This window comes from Mangifera indica, chromosome 19 (genome assembly GCF_011075055.1).
Source record: "Mangifera indica cultivar Alphonso chromosome 19, CATAS_Mindica_2.1, whole genome shotgun sequence".
NCBI classification, from domain to species: Eukaryota; Viridiplantae; Streptophyta; class Magnoliopsida; order Sapindales; family Anacardiaceae; genus Mangifera; species Mangifera indica.
Genome location: NC_058155.1, coordinates 10033438 through 10057063, shown reverse-complemented (window position 1 = coordinate 10057063; position 23626 = coordinate 10033438). Strand labels below are relative to the sequence as shown.

The 23626-nt window shown below is 31.0% G+C and overlaps 4 protein-coding genes across 4 annotated transcripts; all 4 read left to right on the top strand.

Annotated features, from left to right (window-relative positions):
• Positions 1 to 1812: 1812 nt before the first annotated feature.
• Positions 1813 to 3834, top strand: LOC123202913 (phosphoglycerate mutase-like protein). Its single transcript, XM_044619062.1, has 7 exons — positions 1813 to 1872; positions 2001 to 2108; positions 2199 to 2278; positions 2802 to 2973; positions 3214 to 3302; positions 3398 to 3523; positions 3783 to 3834. Exons 1-7 carry the CDS (start codon positions 1813 to 1815, stop codon positions 3832 to 3834), a joined length of 687 nt encoding a protein of 228 aa, XP_044474997.1.
• Positions 3835 to 5924: 2090 nt separating this feature from the next.
• LOC123203350 (phosphoglycerate mutase-like protein 1) lies at positions 5925 to 8220 on the top strand. The gene is made up of 9 exons (XM_044619693.1): positions 5925 to 6075; positions 6500 to 6543; positions 6644 to 6751; positions 6920 to 6999; positions 7102 to 7249; positions 7417 to 7491; positions 7609 to 7697; positions 7793 to 7909; positions 8010 to 8220. Exons 1-9 carry the CDS (start codon positions 6027 to 6029, stop codon positions 8122 to 8124), a joined length of 825 nt encoding a protein of 274 aa, XP_044475628.1. The 5' UTR covers positions 5925 to 6026; the 3' UTR covers positions 8125 to 8220.
• A 5810-nt stretch (positions 8221 to 14030) lies between these two features.
• LOC123202912 (phosphoglycerate mutase-like protein 1) lies at positions 14031 to 16012 on the top strand. The gene is made up of 8 exons (XM_044619061.1): positions 14031 to 14090; positions 14218 to 14325; positions 14416 to 14495; positions 14954 to 15125; positions 15215 to 15289; positions 15366 to 15454; positions 15579 to 15704; positions 15961 to 16012. Exons 1-8 carry the CDS (start codon positions 14031 to 14033, stop codon positions 16010 to 16012), a joined length of 762 nt encoding a protein of 253 aa, XP_044474996.1.
• A 4798-nt stretch (positions 16013 to 20810) lies between these two features.
• On the top strand, positions 20811 to 23275 carry LOC123203351 (phosphoglycerate mutase-like protein 1). The gene is made up of 9 exons (XM_044619694.1): positions 20811 to 20996; positions 21492 to 21535; positions 21638 to 21745; positions 21917 to 21996; positions 22099 to 22246; positions 22414 to 22488; positions 22594 to 22682; positions 22778 to 22894; positions 22996 to 23275. The coding sequence occupies exons 1-9, from the start codon at positions 20948 to 20950 to the stop codon at positions 23108 to 23110; spliced, it is 825 nt and encodes a 274-aa protein (XP_044475629.1). The 5' UTR covers positions 20811 to 20947; the 3' UTR covers positions 23111 to 23275.
• Positions 23276 to 23626: the final 351 nt, after the last annotated feature.

Sequence of the window (23626 nt, the reverse complement as noted above, 5' to 3'; positions counted from 1 at the left end):
ACCGTTTCTAAGCGCACAAAGACAAAGGATGATGCACTCGTATTAGACCTGACAAACAGGCGAGCCGGGGGCAAGGTAGATTGATACAAATATGAGTAAAACAGTTATCGGTAAAAGACGGATTGAGTTATATGAGTAATGATTTGTAAATCTGTATCCAGTCTGACAAATACAGGCTGACCCGTGGGTAACCGTTAATATTAATTTCTTACTATTTTTATTATTTAATGTATTTTTTAATTTTGAATATTTTTCTCTTCAAATACATAAATAAAAATTTACCTCAAATTATAAAAATGTTTTTTTATAAATTTAAAGAATTTTAGCATTAAACATTAAATGGATATTTATAATAAAATATTTAATACTCATATGTTTTAAATTTGTTTTTAACACAACAAATTTTTTGATTTTATGATAGATTTGAGTTTATTTTATATCAAAAGAAGGAAAAATATGTAAATTTGTGTTGAGTGCGTCATAAGTTTAATGTTGAAATGGAAAAAAATGAATAGGAAAAAAGGGGTGACCCACGGGCATATTCAACCAGCCCGAGAAAATTTATTACCCGCAAGTATCAGTCTAAAAGGGGAACAGATCCGAAAATTCAAAACTTATATCCATATTTAGATGAGTTACCCAGCAGTAATGCAGGTGACTTTCCCATTTTGCCACCTCCAACTCGTATTCATGATAATGAAATTACCATAAGATTTTGCTACCGAGTAATGGCCCCATACCCATTTTCTAAACCGAGTAAACGCAGCCCACCTCCCAATCACCTTACAAAATATGTTGCATTCAATTCCTCGACCTAATTAAGCCTATGTTATTGAAAAAAACTAATTATATTATAGTTGGAATACCTATGTAATTGTGACCCGTTTCTGCTTGGATTTTGCCTTTGTTTGTTAATATATTATTGGATTGGAAATGTAAGCCTGTAATTTGGTTGTAATTAGACAACATTTTCTTAGTTAATTCCATTAAATTTTGAATTCTTATTAATTAAGAAGAAAACTATAGAATACAATTTGATTGATTGATGATCTGCATGGGTAATTGCATGGAATTAATAATCATATAATTCGTTGACAAATTCTCACCATTTTGTTTGAAGTTCAATTCAAAGTCAAAACTCGTCAGGAGTGTCCTACAAGAAGTTCTAATCCAAAGGAAATTTCTTTCATTTCCATTCAAACTGGAGACGTCGTAAGCATGATCAAGGAATTAATTACAATATTATGCTTGTGATTTAGCCACGCAGAGGAAGCATTTCTTGCATGAAGGAAAATTACACGCGGTTTCAAAGCAAGGTTCTCAGAATTTCGATCCTTAGGAAACGTTAGAAGCGTAAAATAATCAAAAGAACAACATTAAATAGTACCAGTAAGAATCAAAGTAAACCCATCGTCAGATTGAAGGCTGAAACGAGTTACTATATATATATATATATGCATGATTTCTTCAGCCCTTCATAATTGTGTCGTAAGCCATTTTTTGAAATTTCAGTTGTTTTCTTGTTTCGTGCTAATTGCCACCACCGGTTTCTTCTCCTTTTGACGCCATATACTTAAAGAGTTAGTTTCAGTTATATCTTTTCTTTAAATTATAGTTTCCGATCTTATAGAAGATATTTGTGAAGAATGTTTCTAAAATCCTGGATTGAAACACTTAAGTATTTGATTTTACTGCAAGATTGTTTCCATTTTTGTTTCGCTGCAAGATAGAGGAACCCTTTTCTTCAGATTGTCATATGGTCCACCTAAAAACTTTAAGTAATTATAATTTTTGTTCCATGGATTTGCAGAAATGGTTACAGCTACCACTCAGTTTCTGTTCTCCCAGCACTCCTGCAAAATTCTTCACCTGGTTTGTACTATATATATTACTATGCCCTTGTTTGTTTTAATCACTTTCCTTAATTGCAATTCATTGTCTTGCTCAAAGACACTTTGCTTAAGATATTTATTTAAACAATGTACAAATAAACATACCAGGTGAGGCATGGACAAGCGATGCACAACGTAGAAGCAGAGAAGAGTCTTGAGGCATTATTGTCTCCTAAACTATTTGATGCTGAGCTCTCTGATCTGGGTAGGGAGCAGGTAATCTCATAATTAATCGCCATGCATTATTTCTTTTATCCTATTTTAGTTAATTATTTCTCTAAAATCGCTTGGATGGGTTCATCATAGGTGGCTAAATTACGTAAGCGTGTTCTAGCAAACGAACTACTAAAAAAGATCGATTTAATTGTCGTTTCTCCTCAGTTAAGGTATGATCATTTTGATTTATTGTATGAATGTTGACTAATACTACAATGTAAGATTTAATATATATTAATAGAATGAAATTATTTAATTCTAATTTCACAATATTCATGTATAAATTATAAAATATTGAATTAAAAACCTTAAGATTATAGTAATATCTAAAACGTCATATATTCAAAATTTACTATAAAACTTTTGAAGTTACCTATATCAAGTAATTAGTCTTTTACTTTTAAATCTATCCAAACGACAACTTTAAATTTGTAAAACTATAATATATTAATTTTAGAGAATATGCTATTGGACCCCTATTAAAAGTTTAATAAACCCTAAACTTGTGCTATTGTTATTTATTAGAACATAACTTTTAAGTATATTAAATTTATTTTTATTAATAATTTAAGTTTATCTGTAAACTATTATTACAACATCTAATTATACGGTTTTTTAAAACCAAAATGAAGAAAAATTTGTAACATGCCATGCCATGGATTGACTAACAACTGCCATGCATGTGTGTTTCAGGGCAATGCAAACAGCAGTTGGAGTTTTTGGCTGTGAAGACCACATGAATGTATATGGGTTAGATAAATGTAAACCTCCAGTTACGGTGGCAAACGATCTCAATGCAAAGCCAGGTCTCAATTGCTGCAGTTGCCCTGCATTCTTAGCTTTTGAGAAGTGTCGAGACCGTATGGTGCGTTTGTTAACATTATTTTCCACTGTGATTTTTATTTTAGACAGATTTAAATATGGTTTTTCTCCTGATGCATTTCCTAATTTAAGGGCCTTCGTCCATCTGATAAGAGGAGAAGCGTTAGCGAATATCAATATATTTTTCCCTCGATGGACTTTTCATTGGTAAGTCGATTGAAGCATGCGTTAAAAGAGTTTTTAAATATACTTATATCCTTAATTTGTATTGGTTATTGTGCAGATGGAAAGTGACGAAGATGAATTGTGGAACCCTGATATCAGAGAGTCTTATAAAGAGATTTTTTATAGAATGGTGGAATTCGTGGAATGGTAAATACTGCATTTTCTTCCAGTATAATTTCGAATGGTTCCTCTAATATTTACTTATCTTGTGGCATTGGAATAAATAAAAAAACAAATTGCAGGCTGTGGACGCGACCAGAAAAAGAGATTGTAATAGTGAGCCATGGTGTAATCTTGCAGTTCTTACTTTATGCTTTGGAAAACGAAGCTCCTCCTCAATCAAACGAAACTCTATTATCGACCAAACGGTGAGTATTGTCTTGCTCGTACCCAGATAAGATAATATTCCATATGCCTAGCTTTTAAAGTTGTAACTTCATTTCAATGGTATTTATCACTAATCAGAGGGTGTTTTTTTTTAGCTTTGGCAATTGTGAGCTTCGATCGGTGGTCGTCGTCAACAAAAGGTGACAACATTATTTCTGCAAAACCATCACAGCTATTTGTTCTCTATTCATCGTAATGCAAATTAATGCTTAATTTTTTTTTTTTTTAAAACAATTGCAGCATGATGGACTCAGAGACAGATTCCTCTGCACCGCCTACCCTTTGCGGATAAATTCGATGCCCACTGCTTTAGTGGTTGCTTTGCATATTTACAACTTTAATATTCAAGATTCTGTAACCATGCTTATTCTCATTGTTTCATTTATTTATTTATTTTGTAAAATAAGGATTCTTTACCAACAAATACTCTTAATGACATGCTGGTATTCATCCTGTATATATTAGACCTTACTGTTTGTGTTCATGTTATATCAATTTGGATTTTGGGTTAGAAACTTTCAATTCTAACTCCATTCAAACTTGAATTGTATCAAAATATTTTAAATTTAATCAAATTTAAAATATGTTCCAGTTAACCTAATACAAAATTTCTATTGTTTTTGATCTCCTAAGTATTACTATCATTTTAATTTCTATATCAAATAACTCTTATATACTATTAATAAAACATACAATGTAATAATTTATCTTATCTACAAATGATCTAAAAAATAATATATCAAGACCATTAAAACTCTTTAATGATCTTAGTATTTAAATTTTATTCTCTCTACCGAGCAACACAATAAAAATTTTAAATAAAAATCAAGAATAATTGAAATAATTACAACTATATGTTATTTGTCCTTTAACAATTTTTTAATTTGTCTATAACAAATTCTGTTAAAGTAGTATTTTTTTTTAAATATTCAATTAGTTAATTTGAGTTACTTTCGTGACAACCCTTACACAATCCAATTTAGTTTTGAGACGTATCAAATTGATCTGAATTAAATTTTGTATAAAAAAAATTCAACTTCAATATAATTTTCTGTTTGTCCTATCGGGTTAACGGATTATATCAAAAAAATATTAGCTCTAGTAGATATTAATAGAATTTAATATTGGACTAACATGCCTTGACTCTTTTTTTTCTCTTCTAAGTCAAGAAAAAGGAGGAGAAAAAAATATGCTGAATAGGTCAAGAAAAAAATGCAGAAGCAAAGAAATTACTTTGTTAGCTCAGGAATTCATCAAGGAAAGTACGTGATTGTTTCATCCATATGTATGCAAAAGGAGGAGAGACGACCATTGATTTGGTCGCTTTCTTTTTCCAAGATTTTATTTGTAATTTCTATTTTGCATAAAAAATCATAGCTAGATTGAATGTTCATTTTTTTCATATTACTCTAATAATATGCCTACCATATTTAAAAGACATACATTTACATGAACATTTTGTCCATAGTCTTCGTACAAATCACAGAACTAATTTTGTCAAAAATTTTAATCTATACATTAAAAAAATATGATTGTGGCAACACAAACATTTAAATTACTAAATTACTCATATATATATATTAAACTTTCCTCAGTCTTGCTTATCGTATTTACACTATAAATTATGTTGGCTTTTTTCTTTTCGCTTGATTCATTTTTTTTTTTTAATTTTTAATTCATTTAATCTGTTAATATTACTCAATCCCACAAGATTTTATCATTTTCTTTTTATATTTTAAGGAAATATTCTCACCCACTATGACATCATAAAATATTTTCATACTTCATTTAGTCTTCTATAAAAAAGCTTATTTTTTACTATTTAAAAACTACCCCTGAACCCTTAGCGTTTATCCTTTTCTTTTTTTTTGGGTCACGATCAGGAAGAATCCTTCCTTTTCAAAAGTAGATATTGACTACGTATTTCTTTCTTTTTCAATCTGAGAGTGCTAAATGAATTAAAACTTTGACCAGTTCATAGTCTGCAATGTCAATTCACATTATTCTAATAGAGATCTAGAACCTCACAATCCAAGCTTGTAATATTCAAAATTAATACGACAAAATATGCTTCATGACAAATATAAAAATACTGTCTTCAATATCAAAACTAACGAAATATTTATCATAAAGAAACTGTAATTATAAAAGAACAAAAGTAAAATTTCAGATAATTGATTAAAAATATAATCAACTGATCGTACGGTCGGTTTTGATTGTATCATCAATTGTTTGTCCTTTGCGCATGCGAATCACTTAATTTGTGGATTAGGTGGAGCCGTGTAGGTGTGGCTTGAATGTAATATCATAGGAGAGTAGACACTTTCGTGGCAGTTTCCTAAAGAGCATGGAGCATGGATGACTCAACTAATGTCTAATTGAAAAATCTTTCTGTAATTAAATAATCTGCGCGTTTTGTCAATAAAAACTGCTCATTGTCTTATCTCCCGCCCATGCATTGCTTATTCTTATGAATTTCTCGACATGAATGTCTTACCTGCTTTGCTTCGGGTTACCATTTCTCCTCTCTCTGGTATGTTCCCTTTAATCCCCTCAAATCAATTAATATTTTTCATCAATTTTCCATACTGCAATTGATTAATTTCTTTTACTGGGTCATTCTAAAATGCTAAGCTGGTCTCAGTGGCTTCTGTAAGGCAGAAACATCCTTCGATTTCGTTTATTTATCATGTTCATGCTTATTAACACGTCTTGAGATGATCCGAGCGAAAGTAACGCTAATCTGAAAGTTAATTGATGAAGCTTTTGGAGAATTCCATGGATATGAAACCATGGTTTTTAAGATTTTTGTCCCTTTTTGTTTGTATTGGGCCATGCCAATTGATTCTACTTACAGGAAAAAATAGCAATTTGCCTTTATCGGAAACCTTTGTAATGCAAGTTTAGTCTAGTCTCCTTATTCCATCCGATGCATTTTTCTCACGTGTCATTGGCAGATATGGATGCCGCAACAGCCCACGGGCGTAAAATTCTTCATCTGGTTTGTCCCATTTTCTTATCAGATATACGTTTTGAGTCTAATCCAATTTAAATATTGAAAAGTTGGATCGGAAAGCCTCTTAAATTAATTCTACTTACAGGTTAGACATGCACAAGGCGTCCACAACACAGACGTAGGGAAGGGCCCTGAAGCATTGTTATCTCAAGAACTTTTTGATGCACAACTCTCTGATCTTGGATTGCAGCAGGTAAAAGTTTTACTATGAAAAAAATGTTTGAGCTCTCCTCTTAACAAACTCCAACTCCTGTGAGATACATAGGAGTTGAAGTCAACTTATAATGACGCGTGTAAAGGAGAAGTACTATTATATATCGCTGGGAAACTTGTTTAGTAAATGACTTTGATTTTGTATCAGGTGGAAAAAGTGCGCAAATATGTTCAAGAGAAAGGATTAAGTAAGATAATAGATTTAGTAATCACTTCTCCGATGTTAAGGTAGTTATGGTATTTTCTATTGAATTTATGGATAAAATTACGTATACTCAATTTTAAATATTTAACTGGATAGCTAAATAATGTGTCATGATTTGATTATAGAACTTTGCAGACAGCTATTGGAGTTTTTGGTGGTGAAAGCCAAGCAAATGGATTTGATGGGCATACCACAGCAGCAGAGAATGGTGGCAAGTGTGCCAAGTTGGATGGTCCTCCAATTATAGTGGTTGAACATTGTCGAGAACGTTGGGTATGTTTCAAATAAGTAAGACTATTTGTACAAATAAATTGTCTAAATAAATAGTAATATCTGATTGAGTGATTTAAGAGTAAAAAAAAAAATAAATAATTAAATCACCTGATCACAAGTTTCAGTTGATATGATGACAATATTCTCAAGCAAGTCTGTCTCTGCAGGGGCTTGAACCATGTAATAGGAGAAGAAGCATCAGCGAGTATCAGACTCTTTTCCCGACAATTGATTTTCAATTGGCAAGTGTTAATTGTCTCTGTATTAAATTGACATGTCGTCAACTTAAAATTCCAACTAGTGCTTGAGCTTCAAATGCAACCGAAGTCTAATTTCTCTATTTCTCCCCTTATTTTCAGATAGAAAGTGAAGATGACATTTTGTGGAAATCTGACATTAGAGAGTCCAATGAAGAAGTTGCAGCAAGGGGAATGAAGTTTTTGCAATGGTGATGTTGACATAGATAACTTATAGGCTATAAATATAGAATGGGATCGGTTGAGAATTAATTGATTAATTTTGAGAGTGGTTTCATTTTATTAGGTTATGGACTAGGCAGGAGAAGGAAATTGCTATAGTTAGCCATGGTATATTCTTGCAGCAAACTCTAAAAAACCTTGTAAACGAAAAGAATCCATCAATGGAAAATCTATGTTCACGGTGAGAATTATGTTGGTTTACTTTTTCAATCATAGGCCAACCAGACCTTGATTATACTTGCTAATATTTCCTTCTAATTGTTGGTAATCCTTATGCTTAGGTTTGACAATTGTGAAATTCGGACGGTGGCCATCGACATTGCCGATGGAAGCATGGTTTATCCTCCCGACGACGTTACAAAAGATAACACCCAAAGGAAGGAAGCGTCCAAGTAATTGCTCATAGGGGTAGTAGAAAAGTGTAGATCATATGTTGACTCAAGGAGTCATTATACTTTTATTTTGATGATAACAAACTAATATATCTCTAAATATATTGACTAATGACTTTATTTGAGTGTAAGTGTAGATTGTAAAAATTTACCTAATACACTTGAAGGAGTATTAAGATAAAATGAAAGACAAGACTCAAATGAAGAATTCGTGAAAATTTGAAGAAAAACTCAAGTTTAAGTAGATATATTTGTAATCTTGAAGCATTTGTTTTGATTAGAATATTTATTTGTATGTGAAAGTTCACTTAAATACTTTTTCTCATATCTTTCACATATTGGGTTAAAATGTTATTTTTCAAACTTATTGGGTTAAGTCAAATTTTTATCAAAGTTTATTAACTCATATAAAATGGTGAAGTTCTGTGAAATACATTTTCGTATCTCAAAGTTGGTTTTGAAAGAATTTGTAAAAATGGGTTAAATTATCACTTTTCAAAGGTTTAGAGGCAAATAAAATTTTTAAAAATTCAGGGGTAAAATGTTATAAAATTTGGTTGATTGAATTTCTTCTGGTCAACCAAATTGTGATATGAATTTTTTAACAGCTAATGACACGTAGACACTATGAAAGTGTCACGTCACATTTGGTTGACTCAATTATATCTGGTCGACCAAATTTTACGTTTTTTTTTTGAAAAATTAAAATGACTAGTTTTTGTATACAACAGTAACTTTTTTTATTTTCTCTTATATAACCAATAAATCTACTTGGGATAGATTTTTGCCACTAAAAACTTTCATATATTTGAGAGCAAATCAATTTTGAGTTATTTACTTACAAATTTTCTTCTCTATTCAAAACTCTTTCTTATACACTTTTCAATTTCATTTTCAATGTGTTGTACTAAACTTAAATTTTCATATACACTCTTTGAGAGATAATATATTTTGAATTTATACAAAAATTTACACTATAAAAGAGTGAGGTTCACTCTTAAAGAGGCTAGAAAATTTTTAGTGAGAGAAATTGAGTTATAGTACTTGTAAAGAGTAATAGCACTTTGGAAGTTATTTTTATTGTGAAGAAAAGTTTGGTTGGGATTTTGTCAACCAAGGATTATTGAAATACTCCAAGAGAGATAACTTGGGGGAGTGGACATAGGCTGGGTTATGTCGAACCACTATATATTGTGTGTTTGATTTTCTCATTTCTCAAACTTATATTTTGTATTATGTTATTTTGATTGTATTGATTATTCAAAATATCTTTTGTCATTCTCATAAATGCATTAAAATAGTCAACATTCATTAAATTAAATAAATTGGTTTAATTATTTAGTTTGACAAAGATTGTCATAAATTGTTTAATTCACCTCTTCTCTTAGGTCGTTCTATTTTCATCATAACTGTTGTAGTAAACAAAAAACCTGTTTGATTATCATAATTGGAATATTGTGAGAATTGAAATTTTAGTTCAATTTTTTGTTTATTAAATGTCAAAGGACTTATTCTCACATAAAGTATGATGTTTTACCTAATTTTTACCCTTTAACTTTGAATAACCTATTTACTCATTTATAGACAATGGTTAGTTTTAAGGCAAAATCATTATTTTATCGATAATATTAAAAATAAACTAAATTTTATCTCTCCCCCCCCCCCTTAAACTCTAAAACTAACAATTTCCCCCTTATGTCAAGCTTTAAAAAACAACATTTTTCCCTCGAGGGTTTAATTTTCAATTCTCGATACCATCGTCAGCAACCTCTCCCTCTCAATGCTTTCTTTTCCTCTGGTGGTGTCTCTCTCAACATCTCTCCCTCCTCCAACCAACTATTTAAGTTGGGAAGACAAAAAGTTTCATCTTCCCAAATGCAAACAAGGGATCTTGTCTTCATCTGGGAAGATAAAATCTCATGTTTTCGTGGGGAAGACAAAGAGCTTCATCTTCACCAATGAAGTTCTTTGTCTTTCTAGTTTGAATAGTTAGTAAAAGGAGGGAGATGTGCTGAGAGAGACACCATGGATAGAAGTGGAAGCGTCGAGAGGGAGAGGCTATCAGAATTGTCACTATGAATTGAAAACTAAACCTTAGGGGGGGGGGGGGGGGAATGTTGTTTTTCAAAACTTAGCTTAGGGCAAATTGTTAGTTTTTAGAGTTTAAAAGAAAAAAATGAGATAAAATTATAAGGGGTTAGAGTTTTATTAACTTTAACTTTCCATGAATAGATAAATGAGGGCCAAAGGACTATTTCCCACCCAAAGTATCCTCTTACCTCAAGTTCTCACCTTTTAACTTTAAAAATTCCATTTACCCACTAATGAGTGGTTAAAGTTAACGAAACTCTAATCCCTTAAAATTTTATTTCTTTCCCTCCATAAACCTTAAAAAATTAACAATTTCCTCCATAGGCCAAGTTTTATAAAATGACATTTCCCTGATAGGGTTTAGTTTTCAAACTCTAATGCTTCTCCGATGACATTTCTTTCTCTTCCCTCGACAGTTACTCCCTCACCATCTCCCCTTGATAGACAATCTTAAACCTAATAAGAGATGATGTTTCATTGAAAAAAATGAAATATCGTCTCCCCAATGAAGATGAGAGTCTCGTCTTTTGTCTGAAAAAATGAACAGCTTTGTCTTTCTGATGAAGTTGGGAGTTTTTTTTGACATCAATCGATATCATCAAAGCTTTCAAATGAGAGAAGTTTGGCCGTCGGAGGAATAGAAGACATTTGGAGATATTTGTCATTGGCGATAATGTTGGAGAACTAGAAACTAAACTATAGGGGATAAATGTTATTTTTTAAAACTTGAGTTAGAGAAAAACTTTTACTTTTTAAAGTTTAGGGGGAAAGAAATTAAACTTTAGTTTATTTTTAATATTATAGATAAAATAATAATTTTGTTCTTAAAATTATTAATTTTAATCATCTATGGGTGAGTGTTTGAGATTTTCAAAGTTACGAAATAGAAACTTGAAATAAGACGGTTCTTTGGGTGGGAAAAGTCCTTTGACTATAAATGAGTTTCTTAAAGATAAAAAATAAGAATTTGAAAAAGTAGTATACTTTTAGGCGGGTGGGGATAAGAACCGATTACTTATACCAGATTGATTTTCAAATTAAATAAATAATAAATAATGATTTTATATTAAATGTTTAATATAGCATTAAAAAAAAAGTGAAATCATTGTTGATATGAGTAAATGCCTGTTTTGTTGCTTTTTATATTCCCTCCCTTGTGCTAGCCACACAATTTTGTTAATTCGTTTTCATTAAACAATTAATATTTTAAACACAAAAGTCAAATTACATTCAAAGATAAGCCTACTAACAAGAGAGAAAGCCTGCTTTTTTTTTTTTTAGTGCGGCATTAACGGATGACTTTCAGGGTGCGTTTGATTTGGGTAAGTTTGATCTAAATAGAAAGATTACCTTGAAGATAGATTACTTATAAGATTACAGTATAAATGATTACTATGTTTGATAAAATTTGATAGGTATAAATAATTATTGTGTTTGGTTAAAGGTAATAAAAGATTACTAGTAAATTATTTTACTTAAATGCCCTTGAAATAATTATTTTTAAATATTTTTTATATTAATTTGTTATATAATTAAAAATAAATTTATTTTATCTCAAAAAATTAATAAATAATAATTTTTCTATAATAAACTCAAGATTACCCTAGTAATCTTTAAATACCTAAGGCGAATGTGGTAATCAGATTACCACCTATATTACCTGTCACGTCAGCATTGGTAATAAAATATTACTGTAATATTTTATTACTGACAAACCAAACAAGGGAATAAAAGATATATTACCAAGGTAATAGTAAATTCTCCCAACCAAACACACCCTCAGTGTTCTCTTAAATCCCTTCCCTTGCATTGTTGTATCGTTTTTCTTTTTCCCTCATTCTCTTGCATATTCTAAACTTTTTTGACTATCTTGCACGGTAAGAGAAAAAACCTCTTGTATGTTTTGACTCTTCTGGCTAATTATGTTGCATCTTCCGACAATGCCAACAAAGAGTTCACTGTTTCGATTCTCAATTTCTTCAACTAATGCCGACGATGATTTCAATGTTTCGATTCTTGTTCTCTTCAACTAAATCAAGTTCTAGTTCTTTTGTGATAGTTTCAGTCGATATGGAATGTTGATCTATATTCTGTTTAGTTTCAGTATTAAAAAAAATGAGGTAATGGAAAATTCAGTTTGGTTATTAGTTGGTTTTTATATGGAATCAGTTCAATTTCGGACTACAAAATCAATGCAACTAATTTTTTGGACTAAAAAAACTTTAACCATCCTAATTAATGACCAAGAATTTGTTTAATGAGCTATAGTCTCTTAATAGTAAGCAATAAACCTACCAAAATTGAAAGATTATAATTAGCTTTCTTTACAGGTTGTTTGCTTTTTTCCTTCGTGTCAATTCCTTTATTCTTTGAGGGAGAGTTGGATCCTGAGTGATAGAAAAGGATTTAGAGATTGTAACTGTGGGGGCTTACACTTCAGCTTCTGAGATCTTTGAGCAAACGGAGACAGGTTCCATGGACATCAACTCAACAAAATGATCTTTAAGAACCTAATAGATCACCCAAAAAAGTAGCAAATCCATATCAACTAATTATGCACACAAGAACTGGACAGCACTAGAACTCGGCTTATCATTGTGATGTCCTCAGAACTGCGTAAGCTTGTATCCCGAAGTCACAAGACAAAACCCCAAGTGTCTCTGATGATTGCAAGTAGTCTCCAATAAATGTGCCTGCCAACCAGGGAACAAAGACGCTTCGAGGAAATGAAAGACTGCATGTTTTAATTCCTGAGTTTAATTAAACAAAAAGAGTCCAATCAGTACAAATGATCATATTCCAGCAACGCAAACAAGATCCAACTTGCCTGTAATTTTCTTTTATTTAGACAACATTTTCTTAGTTAATTCCACTAAATTTTGAGTAAATATATGTTAAGAGGAAAACTGTAGAATACAATTAAATTGATTGATGATCTACGTAGGTAATTGCGTTGAGTTAAAAATCATATAATTCGTTGACAGATTCTCACTATTTTGTTCGAAGTTCAATTCAAAGTCAAAAACTCATTAGGAGTGTCCTACAAGCAGTTTTAATCCAAAGGAAATTTCTTTATTTCCATTCAAACCGGAGACATGTGACCATAATCAAGAAATTAATTACAATAAATAAATAATATATATATCTATTTTAAATATATAAATAAATATTATTTTATTTTTAATTTAAAATTATTTGATATATACCTATAAGTATACTTAAAATGCGCATCCATAATCTTATTGATTATAATATTATGTATGTAATTTAGCCACATAGAATAAAAATTTCTTGCATGAAGGAAAATTACACGCGGTTTCAAAGCAAAGTTCTCAGAATTTCGATCCTTAGGAAACGTTAGAAGAGTAAAATAATCAAAAGAACAACATTAAATAGTACCAGTAAGAGTCAAAGTAAACCCATCGTCAGATTGAAGGCTGAAACGAGTTACTATATATGTACATGCATGATTTCTTCAGCCCTTCATAATATTGTCGTAAGCCATTTTTAGAAATTTCAGTTGTCTTCTTGTTTCCTGCTAATTGTCACCACCGGTTTCTTCTGTTTTTGACACCATATACGTAAGAGTCAGTTTTAGTTATATCTTTTCTTTAAATTATAGTTTCCGATCTTATAGAAGATTTTTGTGAAGAATGTTTCTAAAATCCTGGATTGAAACACTTTAGTATTTGATTTTACTGCAAGATTGTTTCCATTGTTGTTTTGCTGCAAGACGGAGGAACCCTTTTCTTCGGATTGTCATATGGTCCAGCTAAAAACTTCAAGTAATTATAATTTTTGTTCCATGGATTTGCAGAAATGGTTACAGCTACAGCTCAGTTTCTGTTCTCCCAGCACTACTGCAAAATTCTTCACCTGGTTTGTACTATATATATTACTATACCTTGTTTGTTTTAATCACTTTCCTTAATTGCAATTCATTGTCTTGTTCAAAGACACTTTGCTTAAGACATTTATTTAAACAATGTACAAATAAACATACCAGGTGAGGCATGGACAAGCGATGCACAATGTAGAAGCAGAGAAGAGTCTTGAGGCATTATTGTCTCCTAAACTATTTGATGCTGAGCTCTCTGATCTGGGTAGGGAGCAGGTAATCTCATAATTAATCGCCATGCATTATTTCTTTTATCCTATTATAGTTAATTAGTTCTCTTAAATCGCTTGGATGGGTTCATCATAGGTGGCTAAACTACGTAAGCGTGTTCTAACAAGCGGACTATTAAAAAAGATCGATTTGGTTGTCATTTCTCCTCAGTTAAGGTATGATCATCTTGATTTGTTGTATGAATGTTCACTACAATGTAAGATTTAATATAAATGAATGGAATAAAATTATTCAATTCTAATTTCACAATATTTACGTATAAATTATAAAATATTGAATTAAAAATTTTAAGATTATAGTAATTTCTAAAATGTCATGCATTCAAAATTCACTATAGAGTTTTTGAAGTTACCTATATCAGAGTATTTAGTTTTTTGCTCTTAAACCTATCCAAATGACAATTTTCAATTAATAAAACTATAATGTATTAGTTTTATAGAAAAGACTTAGTCAGTGTACTATTAGATCTCCGTTAAAAGTCTAATAAACCTTAAACTCATACTATTGTTATTAGGCTATCCAATTATCCAGGTTTGTTAAACTAAAATCAAGGAAAATTTGTAACATGCCATGCCATGGATTGATTAACAACTGCCACGCATGTGTGCTTCAGGGCAATGCAAACAGCAGTTGGAGTTTTTGGTTGTGAAGACCACATGAATGTATATGGGTTAGATAAATGTAAACCTCCAGTTACGGTGGCAAACGATCTCAATGCAAAGCCAGCTCTCAATTGCTGCAGTTGCCCTGCACTCTTAGCATTTGAGAAGTGTCGAGACCGTATGGTGCGTTTGTTAACATTATTTTCCACTGTGATTTTTATTTTAGACAGACTTAAATATGATTTTTCCTCTGATGCATTTCCTAATTTAAGGGCCTTCGTCCATCTGATAAGAGGAGAAGCGTTAGCGAATATCAATCTATTTTTCCCTCGATGGACTTTTCATTGGTAAGTCGATTGAAAGTGGCGTTAAAAGAGTTTTTAAATATACTTATATCCTGAATTTGTATTGATTATTGCGCAGATGGAAAGTGACGAGGATGAATTGTGGAACCCTGATATCAGAGAGTCTTATAAGGAGATTTTTTACAGGATGGTGGAATTTGTGGAATGGTAAATACTGCATTTTCTTCCAGTATAAGTGAAAATTCTTTTATCCTCGTAATATGATTTCGAATGGTTCCTCTAATATTTAGTTATCTTGTGGCATTGGAATAAATAAAAAAACAAATTGCAGGCTGTGGACGCGACCAGAAAAAGAGATTGTAATTGTGAGCCATGGTGTAATCTTGCAGTTCTTACTTTATGCTTTGGAAAACGACGCTCCTCCTCAATCAAACGAAACTTTGTTATCGACCAAACGGTGAGTATATCTTGCTCGTACCCAGATAAGATAATATTCCACAGGCCTAGCTTTTAAAGTTGTAACTTCATTTCAATGGTATTTTTGACTAATCAGAAGGTGTTTTTTAGCTTTGGCAATTGTGAGCTTCGTTCGGTGGTCATCGTCAGCAACAGGTGACAACATTATTTCCGCAAAACCATCACAGCTATTTGTTCTCTATTTATCATATTGCAAATCAATGCTTAATTTTTTTTTTTTTTAATAACAATTGCAGCATGATGGACTCAGAGACAGATTCCTCTGCGCCGCCTACCCTCTGCGGATAAATTCGATGCCCACTGCTTTAGCGGTTGCTTTGCATGTTTACAACTTTAATATTCAAGATTCTGTAACCATGCTTATTCTCATTTTTTCATTTATTTATTTATTTTGTAAAATAAGGATTCTTTACGAACAAACACTCTTAATAACAGCTAGTATTCATCTAGTATTTATTAGACTTTACAGTTTGTGCTCATGTTGTATCAATTTGGATTTCGGGTAAGAGACCTTCAACTCTAACTCGATCCGAACTTAAATTGTATGAAAATTTTTTAAATTTAATCCAATATGAAATATATTCAGGTTTACCTGAAACAAATTGCCTATTGTTTTTAATTTTTTAATTGTTATTAGCGTTTTAATTTTTATATCAAATGACTCTTATATATTATTAATAAAACATACAATATAATAATTTATTTTATTTACAAATAATCTAAAAAATAATATATCAAGACTATTAAAACCCTTTAATAATCTTAGTATTTAAATCTCATTCTTTCTACCGAATAATAAATAAAAAATTTAAATAAAACCAGGAATAATTGAAGTAATTGCAACTATATGAAATTTGTTCTTAACTTTTTTTTTTTTAATTTGTCCGAAACAATTTCAACTAAAGTAGCATTTTTTTAAATATTCAAGTTACTTTTATATCAACTTTTACACAATCCGATTTAGTTTTGAGTCATATTAAGTTAATCAAAATTAAATTTTATTAAAAAAATTTAACTTTAACCTAATTTTTGTTCTTGTCCTATCAGGTTAACAGAGTATATTGATAAATATTAGCTCTAGTATACATTATTATAATTTTATATTGGACTACCTTCCTCATTTTTCTATTATTCATCAACAAATGTAGCTAATGGATATTATATATATGAGCAATACTATCTGTATCTATTTTTAGTATACAAATATGTATACACTTATGTATATATCATTACATGATTAAGTATTATTTTATTTTTAATTTAAAATCATCTAATCATGTGATAATACATATAAATGTGTATATATTTATATATTCAAAATGGATATATATAGTTTTATTGATCATATGATGATATATATACGTGTGTATATATTTATATATCTAAAATACATACATATTGTTTTATTTTGTGTGTGTGTGTATATATATATATATATATATATATATATATATATATATATATATATATATATATATATATATATATCCAAACAACTTGTTAATTTCTATTCTAATTAAAATTTTCAAACTTTCCAAATAAGAGGTATCAATATATTCAATATTTGGTTCATTATCTCCAGAAGAAAGAAAATTAAATTTTGAGCCAGAAGTTAAACAGCACCTTCTGGATCGTATACATGATATTAAAAATGATTTTTGAAAACTCTGAGAAGAAAACATTAAAATCTAACGTGCCCCGCCTCTCTTTTTTTTTCCTTCTAAGTCAATGCTGAATAGGTCAAGAAAAAAATGCGGGAGCAAAGAAATTGCTTTGTTAGAACAAGGAAAGTTCATGAGTGTTTCATGTAAATGTATGTAAAACGAGGTGAGACGACCATTGATTTGGTAAGTCAGGTCGCTTTCTTTTTCCAAGATTTTACTTTTAATTTATATTGTCCATGAACATTCATAGCTAGATTGAATGTTTATCCTTTTTCGTATACTTTAAGGCCAAAGGACTATTTTCTATTCAAAGTATTCTCCTTTTTCAAGTTTTTACCATTTAACTTTGAAAATCTCATTTATCCAATCATGAGCAGTTAAAGTTAACAGAACCCTAACTCCTTAAAATTTTATTTCTTTTTCCCCCCTAAACCCTAAAAACTAACTATTTCTCTCATAAGCTAAGTTTTAAAAAATGACATTTCACCCCTAAGGTTTAGTTTTCAAACTTTGACTCTATCTCCGACACCATTGTCGGCGGCCTCTCCCTCCTGAAACTTTCTTTTCCTTAGGTGATTTCTCTCCTCTCACTTGGACATCCAATTGGCATCGAATAAAGCCAAAGAGACGAAGAGCTTCGTCAACGCCAATCAAAGTTTTGGGTAAGAGGAGAGAGATCATCAGAGGAAGAGGAAGCTTTAGGAAGGAGAGACTGCCGACAATAATATAGGAGTTTGAAAGCTAAACCTTAGAGGGGAAATGTCATTTTTTAAAACTCGATCTATAAAGAGAAATTGTTAGTTTTTAAGGTTTAGGAGGGAAAAAAGAAATAAAATTTAAATTTATTTTTAATATTACATATGAAATTACGATCTTATCTTTAATAACTAATAAAGTTAATTGTTTATAAGTGGATAAATAAGATTTTTTAAGTAAAAAAGTGAGAATTTGTGAAAAAAAGATACTTTGGATAGGAATAAGTCATTTGGCTTTACTTAATAATATCCATACTATATTTAAAAGACATACATTTACGTGAACATTTTGTCCAGACTTGGTACAAATCTTGGAACTAATTTTGTCCAAAAGTTTAATCTATGCAGCAAAAAATTATGATTGAGGCAACACAAAAACTTAAATTACTAAATTACTCATATATATTAAACCTCTCTCAGTCTCTCTTTTCATATTTACACTATAAATTATGTTGACTTTTGTCTTTTCGCTTGACTCATTTTCTCTTGTTCTTTTTATTTTAATTCATTTAATCTGTCAATATTACTCAATAATCCTACAGAATTTTATCCTTTTTTTTTTTTTAAAAAAAAAACATATATTTTAAGGATCTATCCTCACCTACTATGACATCATAAAATAACTTCATACTTCATTTAGCCTTTTATAAAAAATTACATTTTCTTAAGAAATTATTTTTCTTTTTAACTTTTAGATTGTATTGAGTACCCGTGAGGGGATGGAAAAATACTAAAGAAAAAAGAGATAAAAATCTTTGGTCTATTTTTCTTTTTTCAATTTCTACCAAGTGATTTCCGTTTTTTGATAATTTATTCATCTTCTCAACAATGGTAAGGTTGTCCCCTAAAATTGTTTGCTCATCGTTTGGGGGTTGTTGGACTTACACAATCCTCCCTCACTGTGTTATCATCACCTTGGTAGTGTCGCATTCACCCACGACACTAGAATGATTGCGGTTTGGCGAGATTCAATGAGCTCCATTCACCCCACCCTACCTCAACCATACCACACCACACTTAGATTGTTCTTGTCTTTGTTGTCATTGTGTTTGCTCCATCTTTCACGTTATGTGCAGTATATTACACATAATAATGTGCATCCTAATCATCAATAACTGAATTGAAGAATTTTATTTGTAGATGCAACTATATATTGAACCAGATTAAAACATTCAAATATTAACAAAAACCAAAACATTGACCACAAACGAATGCTAGTCAACCACAATTCCTAGAGCAAGAGTATTCACTATCATGTTTTGTTATTATCCTCGTTGGTGGTGGATATAGAGATTACAACACTTATGATGTCAAGACAATCTTTGCAATCAAAGTGGTGGTGGTTGAATAAGAATGTTTTTCTTTTTTTAATTTATAATTGATTAAAACCTTTTTTTTCCCCTTTTAATCGGCTGGACGAAGGAGGTGGGGGAGAATTTTGTGGTGAAGGTGATCATGATGGTAATGATGATGACGACAACATAATGGTAGTAAGATATGGATAATCTGTGGTGGTTAAAGTAGTCTATGGTGATGTTAGTTATGATGGTAACGCTGATGACATGGTTATGAACAGTTTGGGCTGCACCTTGCGGATTAAGGAAGGAGAGATGTATAAAATAGTTGTCTTGGTGATAGTGTATGAGAAAAGAAAGAGATACATTTTTCGTGGTGGGTTTTATTCTTTTTATTGTGATTTTATTTGATTTTGTTGAATGTCTTGGGTAACTAGGTTTTAGCAAATTAACTATTGTACTTTTTTATTGTGTATTTTCTTTTAACTTATTAGAATTTAAAATAGGAAAGTGTTTTAAATCCAAGCCTGGGGCAGAAATTTTTAATTGGCTCTCAAATCTCCATATCGATATATTTTCAAATGATTATATACCCGGTGCGGTTTTTTTTAAATAAAAAATCTCATTTGAATCAAATTATTTTTTTGAAATCAAATTAATTACATTGAATAAGTCAAATTTAGACTTAATAATTACCTTTATAAATATTAAATCAGATAAATTAAAATTTTAATTTCAAAATATTATCAAAATATATATAAATATATATATATATTTATATTTATACATAAATCTTTTTTTTATCATTTAAATTATTATTTAAAATTTTTTTTTATCATTTAAATTATTATTGTGTCTTTAACATTTATCTTTTTTTTTTGTCCTTTTTTTTTTTTGTCAGGATTAAGAAGGATCCTTCCGGTTTAAAAGTAGATATTGACTACGTATTACTTTCCTTTTTGGATCTGAGCGTACTAAATGAATTAAAACTTTGACCCGTTCATATTCAGCAATGTCAATTCACATTATTCTAATAGAGATCTAGAACCTCACAATCCACGCTTGTAATATTCAAAATTAATATGACAAAACATGCTTCATGACAAATACAAAAATACTGTCTACAATATCAAATCAAACGAAATATTTATTATAAAAAAAATGTAATTATAAAAGTACAAAAGCTAAATTTCAGATAATTGATTAAAAATATAGCAAACTGATCGTACGGTCGGTTTTGATGTATCATCAATTGTTTGTCCTTTGGGCCTGCTGAATCACTTAATTTGTGGATAAGGTGGAGCCGTGGAGGTGTGGCTTGAATGTAATATCATAGGAGAGAGACACTTTCGTGGCAGTTTCACTGTAAACCATTTCCTAAAAAGCATGGAGCATGAATGTAATTGAAAAATCTTTCTGTAATTAAATAATCTGCGCGTTGGTCAATAGAAACTGCTCTTATGTCTTATCTCCCGCCCATGCATTGCTTTTTCTTATGAATTTCTTGACATGAAGGTCTTACCTGCTTTGCTTCGGGTTACCATTTCTCCTCTCTCTGGTATGTTACCCTTAATCCCCTCAAATCAATTAATATTTTTCATCAATTTTCCATACTGCAACTGATTAATTTCTTTTACTGGGTCATTCTAAAATGGTAAGCTGGTTTCACTGGCTTCTGTAAGGCATAAACTTCCCTCGATTTCGTTTATTTATCACGTTCATGCTTATTAACAAGTCTTGAGATGATCCGAGCGAAGATAACGCTAATCTGAAAGTTAATTGATGAAGCTTTTGGAGAATTCCATGGCTATGGAACCATGGTTTTTAAGATTTTTGTCCCTTTTTGTTTGTATTGGGCCACGCCAATTGATTCGGTTGAGCTGAACCTTTACGCTACCTAAATTAGACTTGTTTAATCGACTGTGCAAAGAAAAGTGTTCCGTCTTAACAGGAGAAAATAGCAATTTGCCTTTATCGGAAACCTTTGTAATGCAAGTTTAGTCTAAGTCTCCTAATTCCATCCGATGCATTGTTTCTCACGTGTCATTGGCAGATATGGATGCCGCAACAGCCCACGGGTGTAAAATTCTTCATCTGGTTTGTCCCATTTTCTTATCAGATATACATTTTGAGTCTAATCCAATTTAAACATTGAAAAGTTAGAGACCGGAAAGCCTCTTAAATTAATTCTACTTACAGGTTAGACATGCACAAGGGGTCCACAACACAGACTTAGGGAAGGGCCCTGAAGCTTTGTTATCTCAAGAGCTTTTTGATGCACAACTCTCTGATCTTGGATTGCAGCAGGTAAAAGTTTTACTATGACAAAAATGTTCGAGCTTTCCTTTTAACAAACTCCAACTCCTGTAGGATACTTAGGAGTTGAAGTCAACTTACAATGATGCGTGTAAAGGAGAAATACTATTATATATCGCTGGGGAACTTTTTGAGTAGTAAATGACTTCGATTTTCTATCAGGTGGACAAATTGCGCAAATATGTTGAAGAGAAAGGATTAAGTAAAATAATCGATTTAGTCATCACATCCCCGATGTTAAGGTAGCTATGGTATTTTTTATTCAATTTATGAATGAAATTATATATATTTAATTTTAAGTATTTAATTGAATATCTAAATAATGTGTTATAATTTGATTATAGAACTTTGCAAACAGCTGTTGGAGTTTTTGGTGATGAAAGCCAAGCAAATGGGTTTGATGGGCATACCACAGCTGAAGAGAATGGTGGGAAGTGTGCCAAGTTGGATGGTCCTCCAATTATAGCTGTTGAACATTGTCGAGAACGTTGGGTATGTTTCAATTGGGTAATACTATATATACTAATAAATTATCCAAATAAGTGATAGTATTTAATTAAGTAATTTTGGAGTAAAAAAAAAAGTAAACAATTAGACCACCAAATCACAAGTTTCAGTTGATATGATGACAATATTCTCAAGCAAGTCTGTCTCTGCAGGGCCTTCAACCATGTAATAGGAGAAGAAGCATCAGCGAGTATCAGACTCTTTTCCCGACAATTGATTTTCAATTGGCAAGTATTAACTGTCTCTGTATTAAATTGACATAGCGTCAACTTAAAATTCCAACTAGTAATGCAACTGAAGTCTAATTTCTTTATTTCTCCCCTCATTTTCAGATAGAAAGTGAAGATGACATTTTGTGGAAAGCTGACGTTAGAGAGTCCTATGAGGAAGTTGCAGCAAGGGGAATGAAGTTTTTGCAATGGTGATGTTAATATATATAACTTATAAGCTATAAATATAGAATGGGATCAGTTGAGAATTAATTGATTAATTTTGAGAGTGGTTTCATTTTATTAGGTTATGGACTAGGCAGGAGAAGGAAATTGCTATAGTTAGCCATGGTATATTCTTGCAGCAAACTCTAAAAAACCTTGTAAACGAAAAGAATCCATCAATGGAAAATTTATGTTCGCGGTGAGAATTATATCGGTTTACTTCTTCAATCACAGGCCAACCAGCCCCTGATTACACTCTGCTAATTTTTCCCTCTAATTGTTGGTGATCCTTGTGCTTAGGTTTGGCAATTGTGAAATTCGGACGGTGGCCATCGACATTGCCGATGGAAGCGTAGTTTATCCACTCAACAACGTTACAAAAAATAACACCCAAAGGAAGGAAGTGTCCGAGTAATTGCTTACGGGCGTTCACAGAAAACCGTAGATCATAATTGTTGTGGCAAACAAAAAACTGGTGTGATTATCATATTGAAATTTTGTGAAAACTGAAATTTCAATTCAATTTTTTGTTTATTAAATGCCAAAGGACTTATTCCCAATCAAAGTATGCTGCTTTACCAAATTCTCATCCTTTAATTTTGAAAACCTCATTTACCCATCTATGAATAATTAAATCAATTAGTTTTAAAAGTAAAATTTTCATTTACCTATAATATTAAAAATAAATTAAAATTTTATCTGTTTGTCTCTCATAAACTTTAAAACCTAACAATTTTCTCTTTAGACCAACTTTAAAAAACAACATTTTTTTCCCTTGGAGTTTAGTTTTCAATTTTTAACACTATCACCGACAACCTCTCCCTTTCAATACTTCCTCTTCTTTCGACAGTATCTCTCTTGACATCTCTTCCTCCTCCAACCGACTATTTAAGCTAGAAAGATAAAGAGTTTCGTCTTTTCAAAAGAAGAC